This window comes from Oratosquilla oratoria, chromosome 6 (assembly GCF_046742065.1).
Source record: "Oratosquilla oratoria isolate Oo_2021 chromosome 6, ASM4674206v1, whole genome shotgun sequence".
Lineage (NCBI taxonomy): Eukaryota > Metazoa > Arthropoda > Malacostraca > Stomatopoda > Squillidae > Oratosquilla > Oratosquilla oratoria.
Window position 1 is genome coordinate 62,468,323 of NC_134782.1, and position 17,731 is coordinate 62,486,053.

At 37.4% G+C, this 17,731-nt stretch overlaps 1 protein-coding gene across 1 annotated transcript in view; it reads left to right on the top strand.

Annotated features, from left to right (window-relative positions):
• Positions 1–17,731, top strand: part of LOC143026037 (protein O-linked-mannose beta-1,2-N-acetylglucosaminyltransferase 1-like) — a 48,154-nt gene that overhangs the window by 30,402 nt on the left and 21 nt on the right. The window contains exons 9-13 of the mRNA XM_076186027.1: positions 1,798–1,985; positions 4,376–4,478; positions 8,661–8,729; positions 10,888–11,000; positions 16,882–17,731. The exon at positions 16,882–17,731 is cut by the window's right edge and continues 21 nt beyond it. Of these exons, the coding sequence (XP_076042142.1) occupies positions 1,798–1,985; positions 4,376–4,478; positions 8,661–8,729; positions 10,888–11,000; positions 16,882–17,035 (627 nt within the window). The 3' untranslated portion in view covers positions 17,036–17,731. The remainder of the gene's footprint in view (positions 1–1,797; positions 1,986–4,375; positions 4,479–8,660; positions 8,730–10,887; positions 11,001–16,881) is intronic.

Sequence of the window (17,731 nt, forward strand, 5' to 3'; positions counted from 1 at the left end):
TAGGAGTATCTATCAGCAAAGACATGGCACCAGACAAACATATCAACAAAATAGTCAGAGAAACCTTCAATTTACTAAGATCAATGAAAGTGGCCTTTGACTACTTGGATAAAGAAATGGTAAAGAAAATATTAGTTACATTGATAAGACCACGATTGCAGTGCGCTGCATCACTATGAACACCCAGTATTAATAAGAATATAAAGAAATTAGAAAGAATTCAAAGAGCAATGACAAAGATGGCACCAACACTCTCCAAATTGACATACGAACAAAGATTGGCCAAACTTGAACTACCAACCCTGGAACAAAGAAGAGAAAGAGGAGATCTACTAACCATCTACAGAATTATGAAAGGGATGGAAGTCCTTGATAGAGATGATTTATTAAAGTGGGATAAAAGAAAAACAAGAGGACATGAAAAGAAACTTAAAAAGGATAGTTATAGAAGAGATCTGAAAAAGAATAGCTTCCCACATAGAGTGGTGATATCTGGAACAAATTGAATGAGGAAACAGTGAGTGCAAAAACTATACAAGAATTTAAAATCAAACTGGATGCTGAAAGATACAAAAGCGGGTCACTACGAGCATAGCTCTCTTCCTGTAAAATATAACTAGGTACAACTAGGTAAAATACATGAACATTACATAACACATCACTTGAAATAAAGGACATAAAAGAAGCAGCAGAGATAAGGAATACCAGTTTGAGAGAAGTAGAAAATGATGCAACTTATCAGGATGGGGTCCTACGGAGGAATTTGGTCAGGGAGGCTACCACTGACATGGATCTTCCCTACCAGGTGTTAGATGAGAAAGGTAAGAAAGTTGATAAAGATCTTGGGTGTAGTTCAATTATCAAATTTACCTAGTTTACTAGTTGTATTTACCTAGTTGTATTATATGGGAAGGGGAGCCATGCTCGTGGTGACCCATTTTTGTATCTTGCAAGATCAAGTTTGTTCTTAAATTGTTGTATTGTGTTTGCACACACTATTTCTTCATCCAATTTGTTCCATATATCTATCACTCTGTGTGGGAAGCTGTTATTTTTCAGGTCTCTCCTATAGTTATCCTTTTTGGGTTTCATTGCATGTCCTCTTGTTTTTCCTCTGTCCCGTTTCAATAGGTCCTCTCTATCAAGGCATTCTTTTCCTTTCATAATTCTGTAGATGGTTATTAGGTCCCCTCATTCTCTTCTTTGTTCCAGGGTTGGCAATTCCAGTTCAGCCAGTCTTTGTTCATATGTTAGGTTTGCAAATGTTGGGACCAACTTTGTCATTGCTCTTTGTATTCTTTCTAATTTTCTTATATTCTTTTTTTTGTACTGGGTGACCATATCAGCGCTGCATATTCCAGTTTTGGCCTTATTAGTGTAATATTTTCTTGATCATTTCCTTATGCAGGTATTTAAATGCAGCACCCTAGGTGTGCACCTCCAAATGGAGGTATAGGTGTTAATGTATTTTGAAAATTAGCAGTGGGGGGATGATTCTCCTTGCATCCGTTAACCAAGAACACCATATGCAGAAACATAGCACTGGTTCCTTGAATGATTGATCTGAGGCTGAAATAAATTACCATGTTCACTATGATTTGGGCCACACTTATTTGATTTTGGCCGCTGCCAGGGAATTCTTAGGAAAACTGTCTAAGTGTTGAGCATATCTTGATTAACATTTTATGACTATCTAAGCCATGTACAGTATAGTATACTATACATCTTTCTAGGTAAGGAAACTCTCTTGAAAATCAAAACATTGAAAAATTCTTATTGGATTACCAAACACTACAGATCAATGACTGGGACTACTGGTTGATGTCAGAACTGGTGCGGGGTAATCGTGAAGTGGTCCTTCCAGAAGTGCCCCGGACAATTCATGGAGGACTGAGTGGCTCCCACTTTAGTGGCTACCTCACCCAAAGACGCTTTTCCAACAAACCCTCTTCCACTGATCCAGACACCATTGTGGATGTACATGGGTGAGTCTGAAACTTTGCACACTAGCAATAGTATGTGCAATCACTTCTGTATATAACACCTGAAGATAGTGTAATTCTTGATCTAAAATAAGTTAACATGTGTGGAGACTTCCATTTAGATATGGCAAAACAAGAGGCATGAAATGTCAGATATGGCAATACTATACTTACAGTGTAGTAGAATGTGTAGAAGGTGCAAAGATGCATATCTTTTTCAAGTCAACTTGTTTTACTACCATACATAAAATGGAAGATGGCATATTGTCTTGGTAGATCTCCTGAAAGCTTTAGGGATAGAAGTTCATTATAGATGTATTCAAATATATATTCACATAATGGGCAGAGACCTGAAATTGCACCATTTCATATGAAAACATACACAATCAGCTGAGCAAAGAGAAAATAAGGCCTTTGACCAACTCCCAAGCCTATCTGTCTATCTATATATCATACAAAGGCTTTTTCCCCCCTTATAAGGGAAATAGCCAAGTCAGGCATCGTGAAATGGACATAGCAAGATCATGTAGCTTCTGTGTAGGTATAGCATCCCAACAAGTCCTAATTTCCTTCTCCAGCTTAGGGAGAGTATTGACATCCTTTCCATGTAACCCGTGTTTAACCACCTGCCAAAGATTCTCAATTGGGTTTAAATCTGGTCTGTTTCCAGGCCAATCCTCAATGAACTTAATCTCACAGTCTTTAAGCCAGGTTATAACAGATTTGGCAGTGTGGCAGGGGGCATTATCTTGTTGGAACACGCTTGTGCCTGTTAACTCAAAGCACTCCTCCAGATGTTCATTTAGCAGCTCATAATAAATGTACTGGTTGATTTTAATGTTGGCAGGCAACACAACAAGCCTCCCCAAGCCCCTGCCTGAGAAACAACCCCATACCATTAATGAACTGGGGTGTTCCACGATTCCACAAAGGTAATGTGAGTCAAGGGGGTCACTGCCATGCTTCCGATATACATTACCACCCCCTCCCCTCAGTCACTGTGAACATTGCTTCATCAGACCAAAGCATGTCCAGCCAGTCAGCATCATCCCACTGAAGATATTTTAGAGCATAAGCGACCCTACGAACCTTCTGCACACGGACGAGAATCGGTTTCTTGATGGAACAGTGTCTTGTGTAACCAAGCTCATGAACACATAGATTAATAGCATGTACAGACACTTCACTGAACAGACCACTATTATTTCCTTAATTTTATGGGCTGAAATATGAGGACTCTTCTCTAGGTCTCTCTTAACAATGTTATCAAAACACCTAGAGGGCTTATGAGGCCTACCAGATTGCTCTTTCTGGGTTGGTATGGAATCACACTCCCTCCCTCCACCTAGCAACATAACGCCTCACAACACGATCACTTATTTTAAGTTGGTCGGCTATTTCCTTAGTTTGCTTACCAGCCTTCTTGAGAGCGATAATCTGGGCAATAGTATCAGACAATCACTGCCTCGCTTACTCCATAATAGGGCCACACACACTCCCAAACTAAAAAAAAAAAAAAAAAAAAAAAGTCATGAATTTGCGTAAATCAGGCGAAAACAACAACAAAATTCTCTCGCTACAGTGGCCAAGCCGACACTGAGCGCGTCCTTGCAGGGTGAGCGGGAAATTGGAGGGATGCAGTGATGTCATGCAGCCGGCCCAAACTTGTGACTAAATTAAATTGCCCTCATCTATGCCATTCTTTTTTAGACATAAGTTTAATCTGCCCCCGCTCACCCAGCCTAAACTTTTGTCAAGCACTGTACTTCTCAGAGGTCAGGCTAGTCCTTTTGACTTCATTATGTCAGGGGTCTGATAGTGCATGGCTGCAGAGTTTAGAATGGTTCTGTTGTACATAAATAATACAACAACCCAAACAGTGCAGTTAGTGGCAGGGAACATGCCCACTTCCTGCTCTTTGTTGCTCTTCTTATTGGCAGAGCACCAGAGATCAAATGGTGTCAGAAAGAATCTCTGATCAGATGTGTACACTGCGACTGCTATCTGTGAACTGTTGCAGCAATTGTATATATGATCTTTGGACCAGAACCCATGTAACCATGTTTTACACATGTAGTAGGGATTCACCTTACTGACAGTCTGCAGAGCCAAATCATGGGTATAATTTGCAGTTTGGAGAAGCATTTCAACATGAGCAAACAACAAATTTTCCTGAATTTTATGGCAACCACAAAATCTCAATCAAAATAGCAATTCTAGAATTGTTGAATTAGGTGTTTACAGAACTGATTACAGAAATACCCACCTTTGCTAAAAATAGATTACAGCTTGAGTTGAAATGCTTTAAGAAACTGCTTCAAATCCATAACACTCAACCATGTGAATACTAGGTGACTCTTTTAATTCATTTTCCACTTGCTTTTCTTCTTCAGGGCCCGACGTGAAGTATATGAAAAGGAAATTCTTCATCTGTTGCATCAGGCAGTTCCCCTCAATGTGACACAGCCCTATGACTTCCCCTTCCCTAAGGATCAGGTAGGTACTCTCTTGTGCCATCCTCCAAAACATAAGGTGCATTCACTATCAGAAGGCTAACAGCCCTAAATTCATTTATGCAAATATGACTTCCAGTCATGAGATTTTGATTAGTTTGTTGATAAATTAGCTGCATGCTATTCTAAAACAACTATAAATCTATATTTTCAAGTGAGAGGAAGTAAAGAGCCTACATAGTACAAATATCAAAACCAAACAAACCACCAGAAAAGCAACCATTGTACAAACCAGTCTCATTTCTATCCACCACATCTAAGCAAATGGAAGGACTTATCAAAGAAAGAAACATAATAATCTACCCACTTCCCCAAACCAACATGGATTCATGGAGAGCCATTACACCAGCATATTTCTTGCAAACATCACACAACAGGTGCTGGAAGGATTTAACAAGAAAGAATGGTCATAGCAATAGATAAACAATGTATCTTACAAAGTTCCTAGACATACATTCATACATATACCAAATGCTTTTTTCCCCTTACAAAGGAGATAGCCAAAAAGCAAAGGCATAAATCCACTCCCACCCATTCCATCCCCACTTACTCCACTCCCATTCACTACCCCTCTCTCCCTCATATCTTGGCTCCTCCTGGATGACAGGTCATCCCTGTGTCTCACCCAATGCCCTGGGTCTGAAGCAATGTTGCAAGACACAGCACATCCACAGCAAGGCCACTTCATTTAATTGGTGACCACCCTCTCTGTCCCCTCATGTAGAAAAAGAGAAGACAGGGAGAAATCCCTTCAGGCTGTGTCAAATTATTTTTTCACACATACTCCCTCACCCCCATCCCCCACTCACTCCCTTTCATGCATCACAGCATCATCCATACACAACTATTCTCCATTCACCCCTATCATCTGTCTTCTCCTGTCCTTCCTCAGCAGACATTCCCCTCTTTCCCAATGCCCCTTTTATCTCATCCAAGCATCTCATCTTTGGTCACCCCCTCATGTTTGCTCCTTCTACCTCTGCCTTAACCATCCCAATACTTTTTCATCAGCCCTATCTCCCAACTCCCTTTCCACCCCTGTTCTCCTCACCTTGTTTCTCACTCTGTCCAACCTGGTGACCCCTATCATACTTCTCAGGCACCTCATCTCAAACACATTCAAACTCCTCTTCTCTTCCTCTCTTATGTTCCATGTTTCTGCCCCATACAAGTGCTGTTGGCACAATCACTCATTCATACAATCTCCTCTTAGCATCCATTCCCAAATATCTATTTCTCATTACATTTTTAAATGCCCTCAAGGCATTTACCTGCTTTTCTCAATCTACATTCTACCTCCACTCCTCTCTTTCCCACCACATTTGCACCCAAGTATCTAAAACTCTACTTCCTCCAGTCTCTCTCCCTTAATACTCTCTTCCAGTCTGCTGCCACTTTCTCCCCTTGTACATCTCATCATCTTACTTTTAAAGTTACTAGACACACACTTTAAAAAAATTATAGAGACCCTTATCCACGACAGTGACAAAGAATTACTGTACTAACAAATTTCTTAGCTGGCAGACAGCGAATATTAGCCCAAAACAACCAAATTTCTGGGACTAAAAGATGGTACAGTGGAGTCTCCCAAGAGGTCAAAGCTAGTTTACCCCCACTCCTTCATTATATACCAACCCTCCTCAGTCATCCACTCAAAAATTTATGGAGTAGTTAAGAAGAAATATCTTTGACCTGTGTCAATTTATCATCCATTCACAACCATTTTCCATTCACACCTATCTCTTGTTCTCTTTCCGCCCTGCTCAACATACATTCTCCATCCACCACCACCTTCCATACTCTTTTTCCTAAAATTTCTTCACTCATTCTTTCCATATGCTCAAACATCTCAGTATCCTTTGATTGATCCTGTCAGCCCTCTTTCCAACCCCTACTCTCTGCATCACCCCCTCATATCTCACTGTTCATACTCACAACTCTTGTAATCTTGGAAGTAAATACTAATAAGTAAATATGTTTTTTCACTCATGTTAAGTTTTTGTATTTTGTTTGGTCTTGTGTGTATTTACCTAGTTATATCTTATGGAAAGGGGAGCGTCCCACCTTTGTATCTCGCAGTGTCTAGTTTGCTCTTTAATTCATGTATGGTTTTTGCATACACTATTGTTTTGTCCAGCTTGTTCCAAGTGTCCACCACTCTGTGTGGAAAACTGTTTTTCTTCAGATCTCTTCTATAACTATCCTTTTTTAGTTTCTTTCCATGTCCTCTTGTGTTTCTCTTATCCCAATTTAGTAAGTCCTCTCTATCAAGTATTTCCGTGCCTTTCATGATTCTATAGATGGTCAGTAGGTCACCTCTCTCTCTTCTTTGTTCCTAAGTTGGTAACTTCATATGACAAGTTTGAAAGTGCTGGGGCCATTTTCATGGTTGTTTTCTAGATTCTTTCAATTTGAGTCTTTTTGTAAGTCTAAGAAAGCACAGTCAGCCCATCCATCCCTTTCTTGTATTATATCTATTAGTCTTGAGTAAAAAGAGATTAAATTTGTGGTACATGATATTCGCTCTCTGAATCCAAATTTTCTCAGGTTTATCATTTTATTTTCTTCCAGGTGTTTTACCCATCTATTCTTGATAATTTTCTCACAAATTTTGGCCACAGTGCTTGTTAGGGAGACCAGTCCGTAATTAGTTGGTTCTTCCTTGTTTCCTCCTTTATAGACTTCTTTGAGTGAGCAACTTATTATGTTGTATATTTTGTCCTTTAGTTCTTCTTTGTATTCTTTTAGTATCCAGTTTGCAATTCCGTCCAGGTTGTGCAATTTCCTAACATCAAGGATTGTTAATTGCTCCATTATTTCCTTGTGTTATTATTATTTCCCTCATGGTGGGAGATTGCACTTTACTTCCTTCATCCCAATGCTGTACTTTTTCTTTAGTGAAAACAGACTTGAAGTTATTGTTTATGACTTTGGCCATTTCTAGATCTTCTGTGTATTCTGTATTTCCTTGGTGTAGTTTCACCATTTCCTGTTTATTTTTAAGTTTTCTTCTCTGCACACTTTTACACATTCATTTTTATAGATTATATATATTTGTTATTTTCCAGTTTTTTTTTTTCATCTTTTCTCCATCTTTTCCAAGCTTTGTTTCTTCCATCTTTTGCTTCACTGCATCTTCTGTTAAACCAGCATTTAATGTACACCCTCTCTTGTTTATGTCTTGGCAGATACCTATTCACTCCTTCATTATAGATTTCCATCAAGATTGCCTATTTCTCTTCCATTTTTGTTTCTTCAATGTAGAATTTTTCCCAATTTGCATTTTGAAAGAATTTCTTAAGTTTTCCAACATCTGTTTTGTTGTACATCAATCTTCCTTTTCTGTAAATTTCATTTCTCTCCATATATATTTCTTCCTTTAGTTCATCCTCTTCCCTGTTTCTTGTCTCTGTTCTTAATCCAGTAATTGTATAGTCCATGTCTGACATCGATGGATGGTATTTCACCCCTTAGTTTAGTCTCCACAATTCCCATTATGTCTGGTTTTTCCTCTAGCAGGTAATCATTAAGTTCATTCAGTCCTGAAATTAATCCGTTGATATTGGTATAGGCCACTTTCAATTTTCTTCTTTCTCAATTTTTTTTTTTGTGTGTGTCTTTGGTTTGCCTATTCTGATGTACCATTTCCTCAGTCTCATGTCAATTACTCTCCAATAGCATTCCTTGCTTTTGATCTCCGTTCTCTTTGCGTCTTTTTTTTTTTTTCATTGCTTCATCTCTTAGTGTCTTCTCTTTTTCTAATTCCTCCATAATCATCTCTCTTTTTATCCATATCTTATTGTACTTTTTACTCCTTGCCAAGTTACCTACTTTTTCAAATATGTCTTCTACTACCATTTGTGATCTTAGTTTTATCTTTAGGGGTCGATTTCTATTCTTAGAATAGTGACCAATACTATATGCATTGTCTATTTTTTTTCCTGCATTTTGGTCTCCATCCTGAATTTCTTTTAGGACTGCTATTGCTGTCTCTTTTTCTTCTTTTTCTCCCATGTACCTCATCAGACCATGTTTTTCTTTTAGTTCATATACCACAATATATTTTTTCCTATCCAATGTGCCTCTGACCCAATATGTATTTGTTTATTTATTCCTTGCATATTGACTACTGCTGTGATATTATAATTTATTAATAATCTTGCAGGGCATCTACATTGTGTATATATTGATGAAGAATATCGAGGATGATGTTGCTTTTACCATCATTGGTGATGTAAGCATAACTTAAGATTTTTGTACATCTCATCACCATACATTTGCCCATATTTACTTTCAGCTTTCTCCTCTCACATACCTTCCTAAACTCTGCCACCAAATGCTTCATTCTCTCCTCCAGTTTAGCTATATGTGCAGTGCAAACTGATTCACTTCCCACTTCTTCTCACTCTTACCTACCAGCTCTAAATTTCCTATCTAGCACCTTTACATTTACCATGGTGATATTACACAAACCTGGCACTGCCACACCTTCATCTCAAATCATTTACTCTCACCATTGTCTACCCTCACACAAGTTCTACTACTCACATAAAGACTTTTGACTGCCTTCAATAGACTTCCCCTTTTCCCATGCATCTGCATCATAGCCCATAATGCCTTTCTATTAATCCATAAAAACCCAAAAGACATTTTCACATTTTGCCAAAAACTTATAATAGGCAAACTATGAACATTTTATTTGCACACCATCATCCTTTCCTAAACTTACACTGGTCTTCCTCAGTTACTCTCTCTGTTCCCCTCCTAATCCTCACAACACCCTATATGGCTCACCAACCACACATAAGACTAAAACTACAACATTCATACAATGGAACTACACATATACTCCTTTAATCCACTGTCACAGGTCCCTCCTTTAGGCACACATTAAACAATCTTTCCAGCCAATCCACCATAAGTGCTCCTCCCTTTGTAAGAGAACCAGCTTACCATTCCTAGTTTGCTACATGTCCAATAAAAACCTAAAGTATTCTACCCACCTTCTCTTTACCACCTACATATCCATTAGCATCTGTCCATCTTCTCCATTTACCTTTCATCTCTACCTGCCCCATCGCTCTTTCTTTTCACTTCCTTACAAAGCATATTTTTATTCTTAAAATCAAGTGTGTACCCCCATGACTTGATAGTGCATTAGTACTGTTCTTCAGTTAATTCAGCAATCTCAGTTTGAGTCTCACTCAGGGCTGAAAAAATTCCAGCATCACTGCAATGCAAGGAAGCATTCCATCTTAGGTGGGCAAGGTGTTGTATTTACCTAGTTGTATTTACCTAGTTGTATTTTACGGGAAAAGGAGCTATGCTCGTGGTGTCCTGTCTTCATATCTAGAAGTGCACAATCAGCCCATCCATCTCTTTCTTGTATTACATCTTTTAGCCTTGAATAGAAACACATTAAGTTTGTGGTGCATGATCGTCCTTGTCTATATTCAAATTGCCTTGGATTTAGTATATTTTTTTCCAAATACCTTACCCATCTAATTTTGATCATTCTTTCACAAATTTTAGCTATCGAACTTGTAAGGTAAGAGAGATCGGTCTATAGTTAGTAGGGTCTTTCTTGTTTCCCCCTTTATACATTGGTACTATATTTGCTTTTTTCCAATCTTCTGGAACTTTTCCATCTTTCAATGAACTGCTTATTAGACTATGTATTTTCTCTGTTAGTTCATTCCTGCATTCTCTCAAAATCCAGTTTGCCATTTCATCTACTCAATGCAATTTTCTGACATCAAGATTACTCAAGTGATTCATTATTTCATTCCTTGTTACTTCTATCTCTTTCATAGAGGGGCCTTTCTCCTCCCACTCAATATCTCTAGGTTGTATGTTCTCCCTCATAAACACCGATTAAAAATGCTTGTTCATAATTTCTGCCATTTCTATTTCCTGTGTATTCAATTCCTTGTCATAGTTTCTCTAATTCTTGTTTGTTTTTCAGTTTGTTGTTTGCAAATCTCTAAAGTAGTTTTGGTTGGTCTTTACATTTTTCTATGACATCTTTTTTGTATTTTCTCTTTTCTGCTCTGCACACTTGTACATATTCATTTCTAAAACTAGTATATATTTGTTTCATTTTTCAGGTCTTTTGTCTTTTTTTCCATTTTATCCAAGCTTTATCCCTTTTGTGTTTTGCTGCATTGCTTCTGACCCAGGAAGTGGGCAGGAAACAAGGATGACCCTACAGCCATGAGGAGCTAAGATAAGAGGGAAAAAAGTGTGGTGGATAGGAGTGGAATGGGCTGGAGCAGGTGCATGCCTTGACTTGGCTACTTCCTTATAAGGGTAGAGAAGTCATTGGTATATAGACAGATTACTGTCTATATACCCTGGAATGAAACTGATTTTTTTTATCTGTTGCTTTGCAGGCATTAGGAACATGGAATCAGGATGCATGTGAGAACCACTTTGGACTGTGGCACACATCCTATTACAATACTACACTTTTCATCATGGGCATACCTTACTCTAGATATAGCAGGTGAGGAAGAGATGTCCCAATCTCTTTTATATTCTTATATACATATACATGTATATTTATATATATTTGCAGTAATTCACAAGAACACATGAAAATAATTTGCAGAAAAAAAACTCCCATAACCCTTCCCAACTACACTTAACAAGCTGATCCCTCTGAAACAACTACACTCACACTTGTCCCCTTTTCCCTTGTAAAGTGTAACTATACAGGCACCCCTCCAGTCCTGCGGCACTCTACCCTCTTTTAAAAAAACATCAAATAACCTCACCAGCCAGTTCACCATCACTGTACCTCCTTTTTTCAGACATTCTACATGACATCCATCCAACCCAGGTGCCTTATCTGCTCTCATCATATTAACAACTGCCTTCATTTTATCTTTCCTTATTTCTCCTCCATTTTCCTTACTCATCACAGTCATTTTCTTAGCACTTTCCATTGCAGCTACCTTTCCCTCCCTATCCTCTTTCACATTTAGCAACTCCCTAAAATACTCTGCCCGTCTTTCTCTTACTGACGTCTCTTCCATTATCATCTCTCCATTGGCACCTTTTATCTTTTCTTTTCTTCTTGATTCGCCTCCTCTTCCTCTTTTAATTTCTTTCCAAAACATTTTTTTGTTACTTTCAAAAATACTATTACTCATTTCACATCTGCTCTCCTCTTTGCCTCCTTTATCTTATGCTCTACTTCTCTTTTCTTTGTACCTCTCATATGATTCCCTCATCCTATTTTGTAACCAATCTATGAAAGCTCACTTCTTCTTTTCTACAACCTTCTTTGCTTCCTCATACCACCACTCACTACCCTTCCTTCTATTTCCTCCCATCCTCCTTGTTCCACACATCATCTTTGCACACCTTGTGACTCCCTCCTTTCTTTCTAATTTTTTTATATTCGTTTTTGTGCTGGGTGTTCATAGTGTTGCAGCATACTCCAATCTTGGTCTTATCAGTGTGATTTTTTTTTTTTTTTTTTTTTTATACTTCATGCAAGTAATTAAAAGCCACCTTTATTGATCTTAGTAAATTGTAGGTTTCTCTGACTATTTTGTTTATATGTTTGTCTGGTGATATTTTATTGTTGATTTTATATTGTCCTGATATATATGTTTGTCTGGTGATATGTTATTGTTGATTTTATATTGTCCTGATATATATATATATATATATATATATATATATATATATATATATATACATATATATTACTTTTTCCAAGTTTGATTATACTACCTTTCTGGATGTTGAAGTTCACTTCCCACTTTTGGCTCCATTCCCAGACTTTGTCCAGGTCTCTCTGTTGTGATTCAGTCTTTTTCTGTACCTATTTTCTTTAGTAGTTTTGCATCATCTGCAGAGAAGTTCATTTAACATTCTATGCTTCATCTATGTCATTTGTATATATAGCAAACATTATTGGAACTAATAGTGAACCCTGTGGGACTCCACTTATCATTTCTTCCCAGGTCAAGTTTTTATCTCTAAGTACCACCCTCATTTTTTCCAATGCATGAAATCTTCCATGCATTTAGATATTTTCCTTATACACCTCCTCTTGTTTTGAGTTTCCCTAATAGCTTTTTTATTTGGTACTTTATCAAATGCCTTTTGTAAATCCAGAAAAGCACAATTTGCCCATCCGTTCCTTTCTTGCATTATATCTATTAACCTTAAATAAAAAATCAAGTTTGTGGCACATGATCTTCCTTGTCTAAAATCAAATTGTTTTGGATTCAGCATATTGTTTTCTTCCAGATGTTTAGTCCATCATATCTCCCCCTTTATATATTGGCACAATATTGTCATTTTTCCAGTCTTGCAGTACCTTTCCTTCTTTAAGTGAGCACTCTATTATCTTAGATATTTTGTCTGTTAGTCCATCTATACATTCTTTTAGTATGCAATTTGTAATTCTGTCCAGGCTGTGTGATTTTCTGACATTAAGGTTTATTATTTGGTCCCTTATTTCTTTCTGTGTCATGATTATTTCTTTCATTGGGGGGATGTTTCTCCCTTTCCTTCATCCCAATTGTATTTCTATTTGTGAATACAGATTTGAAATGTTTGTTCATAATTTCAGCCATTTCTACATCTACATTTTCTGCATTCCTCTGATGCATTTTCATTATTTCCTGTTTATTTTTCTAATTTACTATTTACACATCTGTAGAATAATTTAGGTTGATCCTTACATTTTTCTATTATATATTTTTCTTATTTTATTTTTTTTCCTTGTGTATTTTTACATATTCATTTCTTAGTTTGATATATATTTGCCACTTACCCATATTTTCTTCTTTTTTTTCGTCTTTTCCAAGCTTTGTCTCTTCTATATTTTGCCTCTCTACATTTTTCATTGTACCAGCATTTTTTTAATATACACCTTTTCCTTTGTTTGTTTTGGTACATGATGCTGTGATGCATGAGTTGGAATGGGTGTGGGATGGGTGATGGGGGATGAGGGAGTATGTGTGAAAAATAAATTGATGAAGCCTGAAGGGATTTCTCCCCATCTTCTCCTTTTCTGAAAGAGGGGACAGTGAGGGAGGGGTCACCAATTCAATGAAGCGGCCTTGCTGTGGATGTGCTGTGTCTTGTGACACTACTTCTGACCCAGGGCAGTGGCCGAGATGCAGGGATAACCTGTCATCCAGGAGGTGCCAAGATAAGAGGGAGGGAAGAGGGTGGATGGGAGTGGAGTATGTTAGGGATGGAATGGGTGGGAGTGGTTTTTGTGCCTTTGTTTTCTGGCTACCTACCTTATAAGGGGAAAAAGCCTTTGGTATATGTATGTATTTATCCACCCCTTCATTATAGATTTCTTTTAATATCATCCATTTCTCTTCCATCTGTCTTTCTTCATTAAAGAAGTTTTCCCAATTTGCTTTTTGAAAGAACTTTCTGAGTTTCCCAAATTTGTTTTGTTGTACCTTAGTCTTCCTTTTCTGTTTCTCATTTCTTCCCTCTTCACTCTTTACAGTTGGTGTCTTGTATTCCATTTTAGCCACAATTTCCGGCTCTGAAATAAATATCAAATCTAGTGTTGATGGTTCTTCATTATTTTTATACCTGGTATTCTCTTTTACCCATTAAGTCATTGTGTATTCAATGGTCATGTCCAGTAGTATATTTCCCCAAAGGTTCCTCTCCACCTTTCACTGTCATCTCCCAACATATTTCTTTAGAGTTAAAGTCACCCATAATTACCAAGTTCCTTCCTTTCAGTATTTCATTTAATGCCTGCTTTGTGTATTCCAACAATGTGGAATGGTCACTCTCCAAGAATATGTTTTCGGGGGCACATATATCACTACAAATTTTCTACTTTTCATGTCGCTATTTTCAACTTGTATCATAATCAATTCCACATTATTATTTACTTCTGTTATCTTTGTCACATTTAAGCCTTAGTCAAAAACATGACTCCACCTTGTTTCTCCTATTTTTTATCCAGTGATTACATAAACCTTGTCCAACAGTATTTGGTGGTAGTGGACCTTTTAATTTAATCTCCATGGTTCTAATTATATCCGGTTTCTCTTCCTCCAAATAATCAGTTAATTCATTTAATCCTGAAATCATGCCATCTATGTTGGTATATGTTACTTTTATTTTTTTATTTTTTTCCTGTGTTTCCTATTGATGATATACAATTTTCTCAGCCTCAAGTCCAGTTAAAAAAAAAAAAAAAAAATTTGGTCTCTGTCTTTTTTTTTCATAGCCTTAATTTTTTTCAGTGTCTTTCCCCCCTTTTTTCCACATTGCTCATTTCTTTTTTATCCATATTCCATATATTTTTGTAATTTAATTTATTTTGCCAACTTTGCTGTTTTTGTTAGTACTTCCTCCGCTATCATTTGAAAACTTAATTCAATTTTTAGTGGTTCATTTTTTTTTTTTTTTTTTTTTTAGTATAGTCCCATTCTATGCATTTCCTTCATTTCCTTTCCCATCTCTTGCCCCTCCTCTTGTATCTCTTTCCGATTATTTTGCTATTTCTTTCTCTTTTTCTCTTAAGCATCTAGCTACATTGTGTTTTTCTTTAATACCATAAACTACTATACACTTGTTTTCTATCAGCTGTGTCCCTGACCCAGTTTTCTTACTCTTTAATTATTGTAATGACTTTCTTTTTCATTTCCACTCATACAATTTCTATAAAAGTTAATTTTTGGTTTTCTTGATCCACTTTCCATTAATTTTTTATTTCTTGAAGATCTGTCTCTTTTATGGTTTCTTCAACTTTCTCAGTCACTGTTTGTAATTGTTCTTTTACTCCTTTTTTCAAAGCCTTATTTTTGTTAGTATCTTCATTTTTCATTCTTTTGCTCTCATTTTTTACTATGATTCCTTTTTTAGATCATCAAGTTCCCTGTATGTTTCAGCATTTTGTCTTTTCAACTCATTCATTTCTCTATACATTGCCCTGTATTCTGCTTTCAGATCTATAATCTAATTTATTCATTCTGTAATCTCCTGATTTCTTAGGATATTTTTATACCTTGTTTCCCTTTCCAAATCTATACCTCTACCTAGTATTCCATTTTCTCTTGCAAACCCTGAAAATACAATATTTTTGTACTTTTGATTCCTCTTTGGTGTTTCCATGTTACAACTCTTTTTGGGGGATGACACCTAATGGCAATTCAACCCTGTTACATTTAGTCTTCTCTTTGTTGGTTCACTATATTTTTGTCTATCTTTATCATCCCCCATTTTATATTGTTACCACTAAGTGAATTTACTGTAATATATAATTTTGGTAACTCAATAAACAAATCTCCCCTGTCCCAATACAATACCAACTAGGTGTTTCCTCCAATTTATCGAAAAATAGCTGCACTCCAGAGGTCGTTCTAGATGTCCATTCCAGACTGTCCTGCTGAAGGTGTTTTTGATGCATTCTGCTATTGCTCTCAATGTTCTAATTTGTTTAGCTTGTAAAGTGTTCATGTTTTTTGCTGATTGTTAGGAACCATGCTGAGGAAACATAGTGAAGTGTGGTACTTGTAAATTGTTTGTAGATAATAATTAGTTTCCTTCTGTTGTTAAGAGACCATATGCTTGTAATTTATTTTAAAAGGTTTCTTTTCTTGTTTTATTTCACCATCAGAACTTTGATGTGGGGCCTGTAGGGGTTGGATATACAACTAGGTACAATCAGGGCCCTGACATGGGTAAGTGCCACCCTGGGGCGAGTCGAAAAGTGCCGCCCCCCCTCCACACACACCACCACTACCATCACCTTTCACATCTGATGGTCACTAGCACGATTCGCATGTAACATTCATCCGCAAAACAATGTTTATACACACATCATTCATACACACAGCTCATGATAAACAAATCATGCATTAAAAGTACATTAAGGGGAATTTGTTTTACCTTCTTTCACCAAAAGTGCTCCCCTCCCCCCCAAAAAAAAGTGCCACCCCGGGGCATTGGTCCCCCCCATGCCCCTCCCCTTGTCGGGGCTCTGGGTACAATTAGGTAAATATGTATATTTGCAAAATCAGCTAATGTTTTGCTAATCTATATGTGTTTATGGCCTTGCTGTGGATGTACTGTGTCTTACTGCCTTGCTTCTGACCCAGGGCAGCGGGTGGGATACAGAGATAACCCATCATCCATGAGAAGCTAAGATGAGGGGAAGGAAAGGGTACAGATGGGAATGTAATGGGTGAAAGTGAAATGGGTGGGAGAGGGTACATGCCTTATGACTTGGCTACCTCCCTTATAAGGGAGAAAAATCTTTTGTTATATAGATAGATATGTGTTTTTCTCATTCAGATAGTAATTTGCTGCAGTAGGTTTTCAGAATACATATTTACTTCTTATCTACTTCCCCATCTGAATCACTATGCCTTTTGTTTCAGAAAAATCTGGGCAAGAAAATACCATGTATTCACTCCTACTGTGGAACTATACAACCGTAAGCTTGATAATTTTGAGGATGATGAATTCAAAATAAACGGTTATCATCAAAATGATTACATAAAAATTATGAACCTTTATGACCTTGCAAATTAAGGTAAAACTGAAGGTCATAAAATGGGTTCCAATGTTGGGTACCTGCATGTGGTGGTTCTGCAAGATAGTGACGCTTCCCTTTTTCAAAACCTGTTAACATCCTCACCTTTATCAGGAGGTCCCTGGGGTGCTGATATACAGTCTCTGGACAGGGCCCAGGATCAGGTCCTATCAACTTACATCATATACTCTTTTTCACACATGGGGAGTTGACAACATTTGACTACTCCCCTTCCCGTACCATTTTCAGTTGGTAACATGGAAACAGTCCCACACCGACAACAGTCCAACGTTTAATTCTTCCCAGAGAGATCTGTGGGGTGGGTCTGCCACTGTAGGGCTGCAAGTTTACCACTAATTGAAATGGCTACCTTCCTTATAAGGAGGAAAAAGTCTTTGGTATATGTATGAAACTTGAAGCAATGATTGGACCTGAACATGGAGACTACAAGAGCTTGAATGGAAACCCCACCAGGTCATATCACCAGATGACCAGTAATCAAAACCAGGATTACTGTAGGTTTTTAGTGTTCACTCTACTACAGTAGAATGTAAACCCCATGTGTATAAAATATCATTCTACCTTTCATTCTGACTACTGCCAAGTTGTTTCATGTACATAATGACCCCCACTCAGATTTTTATTGATATATTGCATCTTCTCGCAGGGGGGGCTAGTTAGATTTACAATTCTCA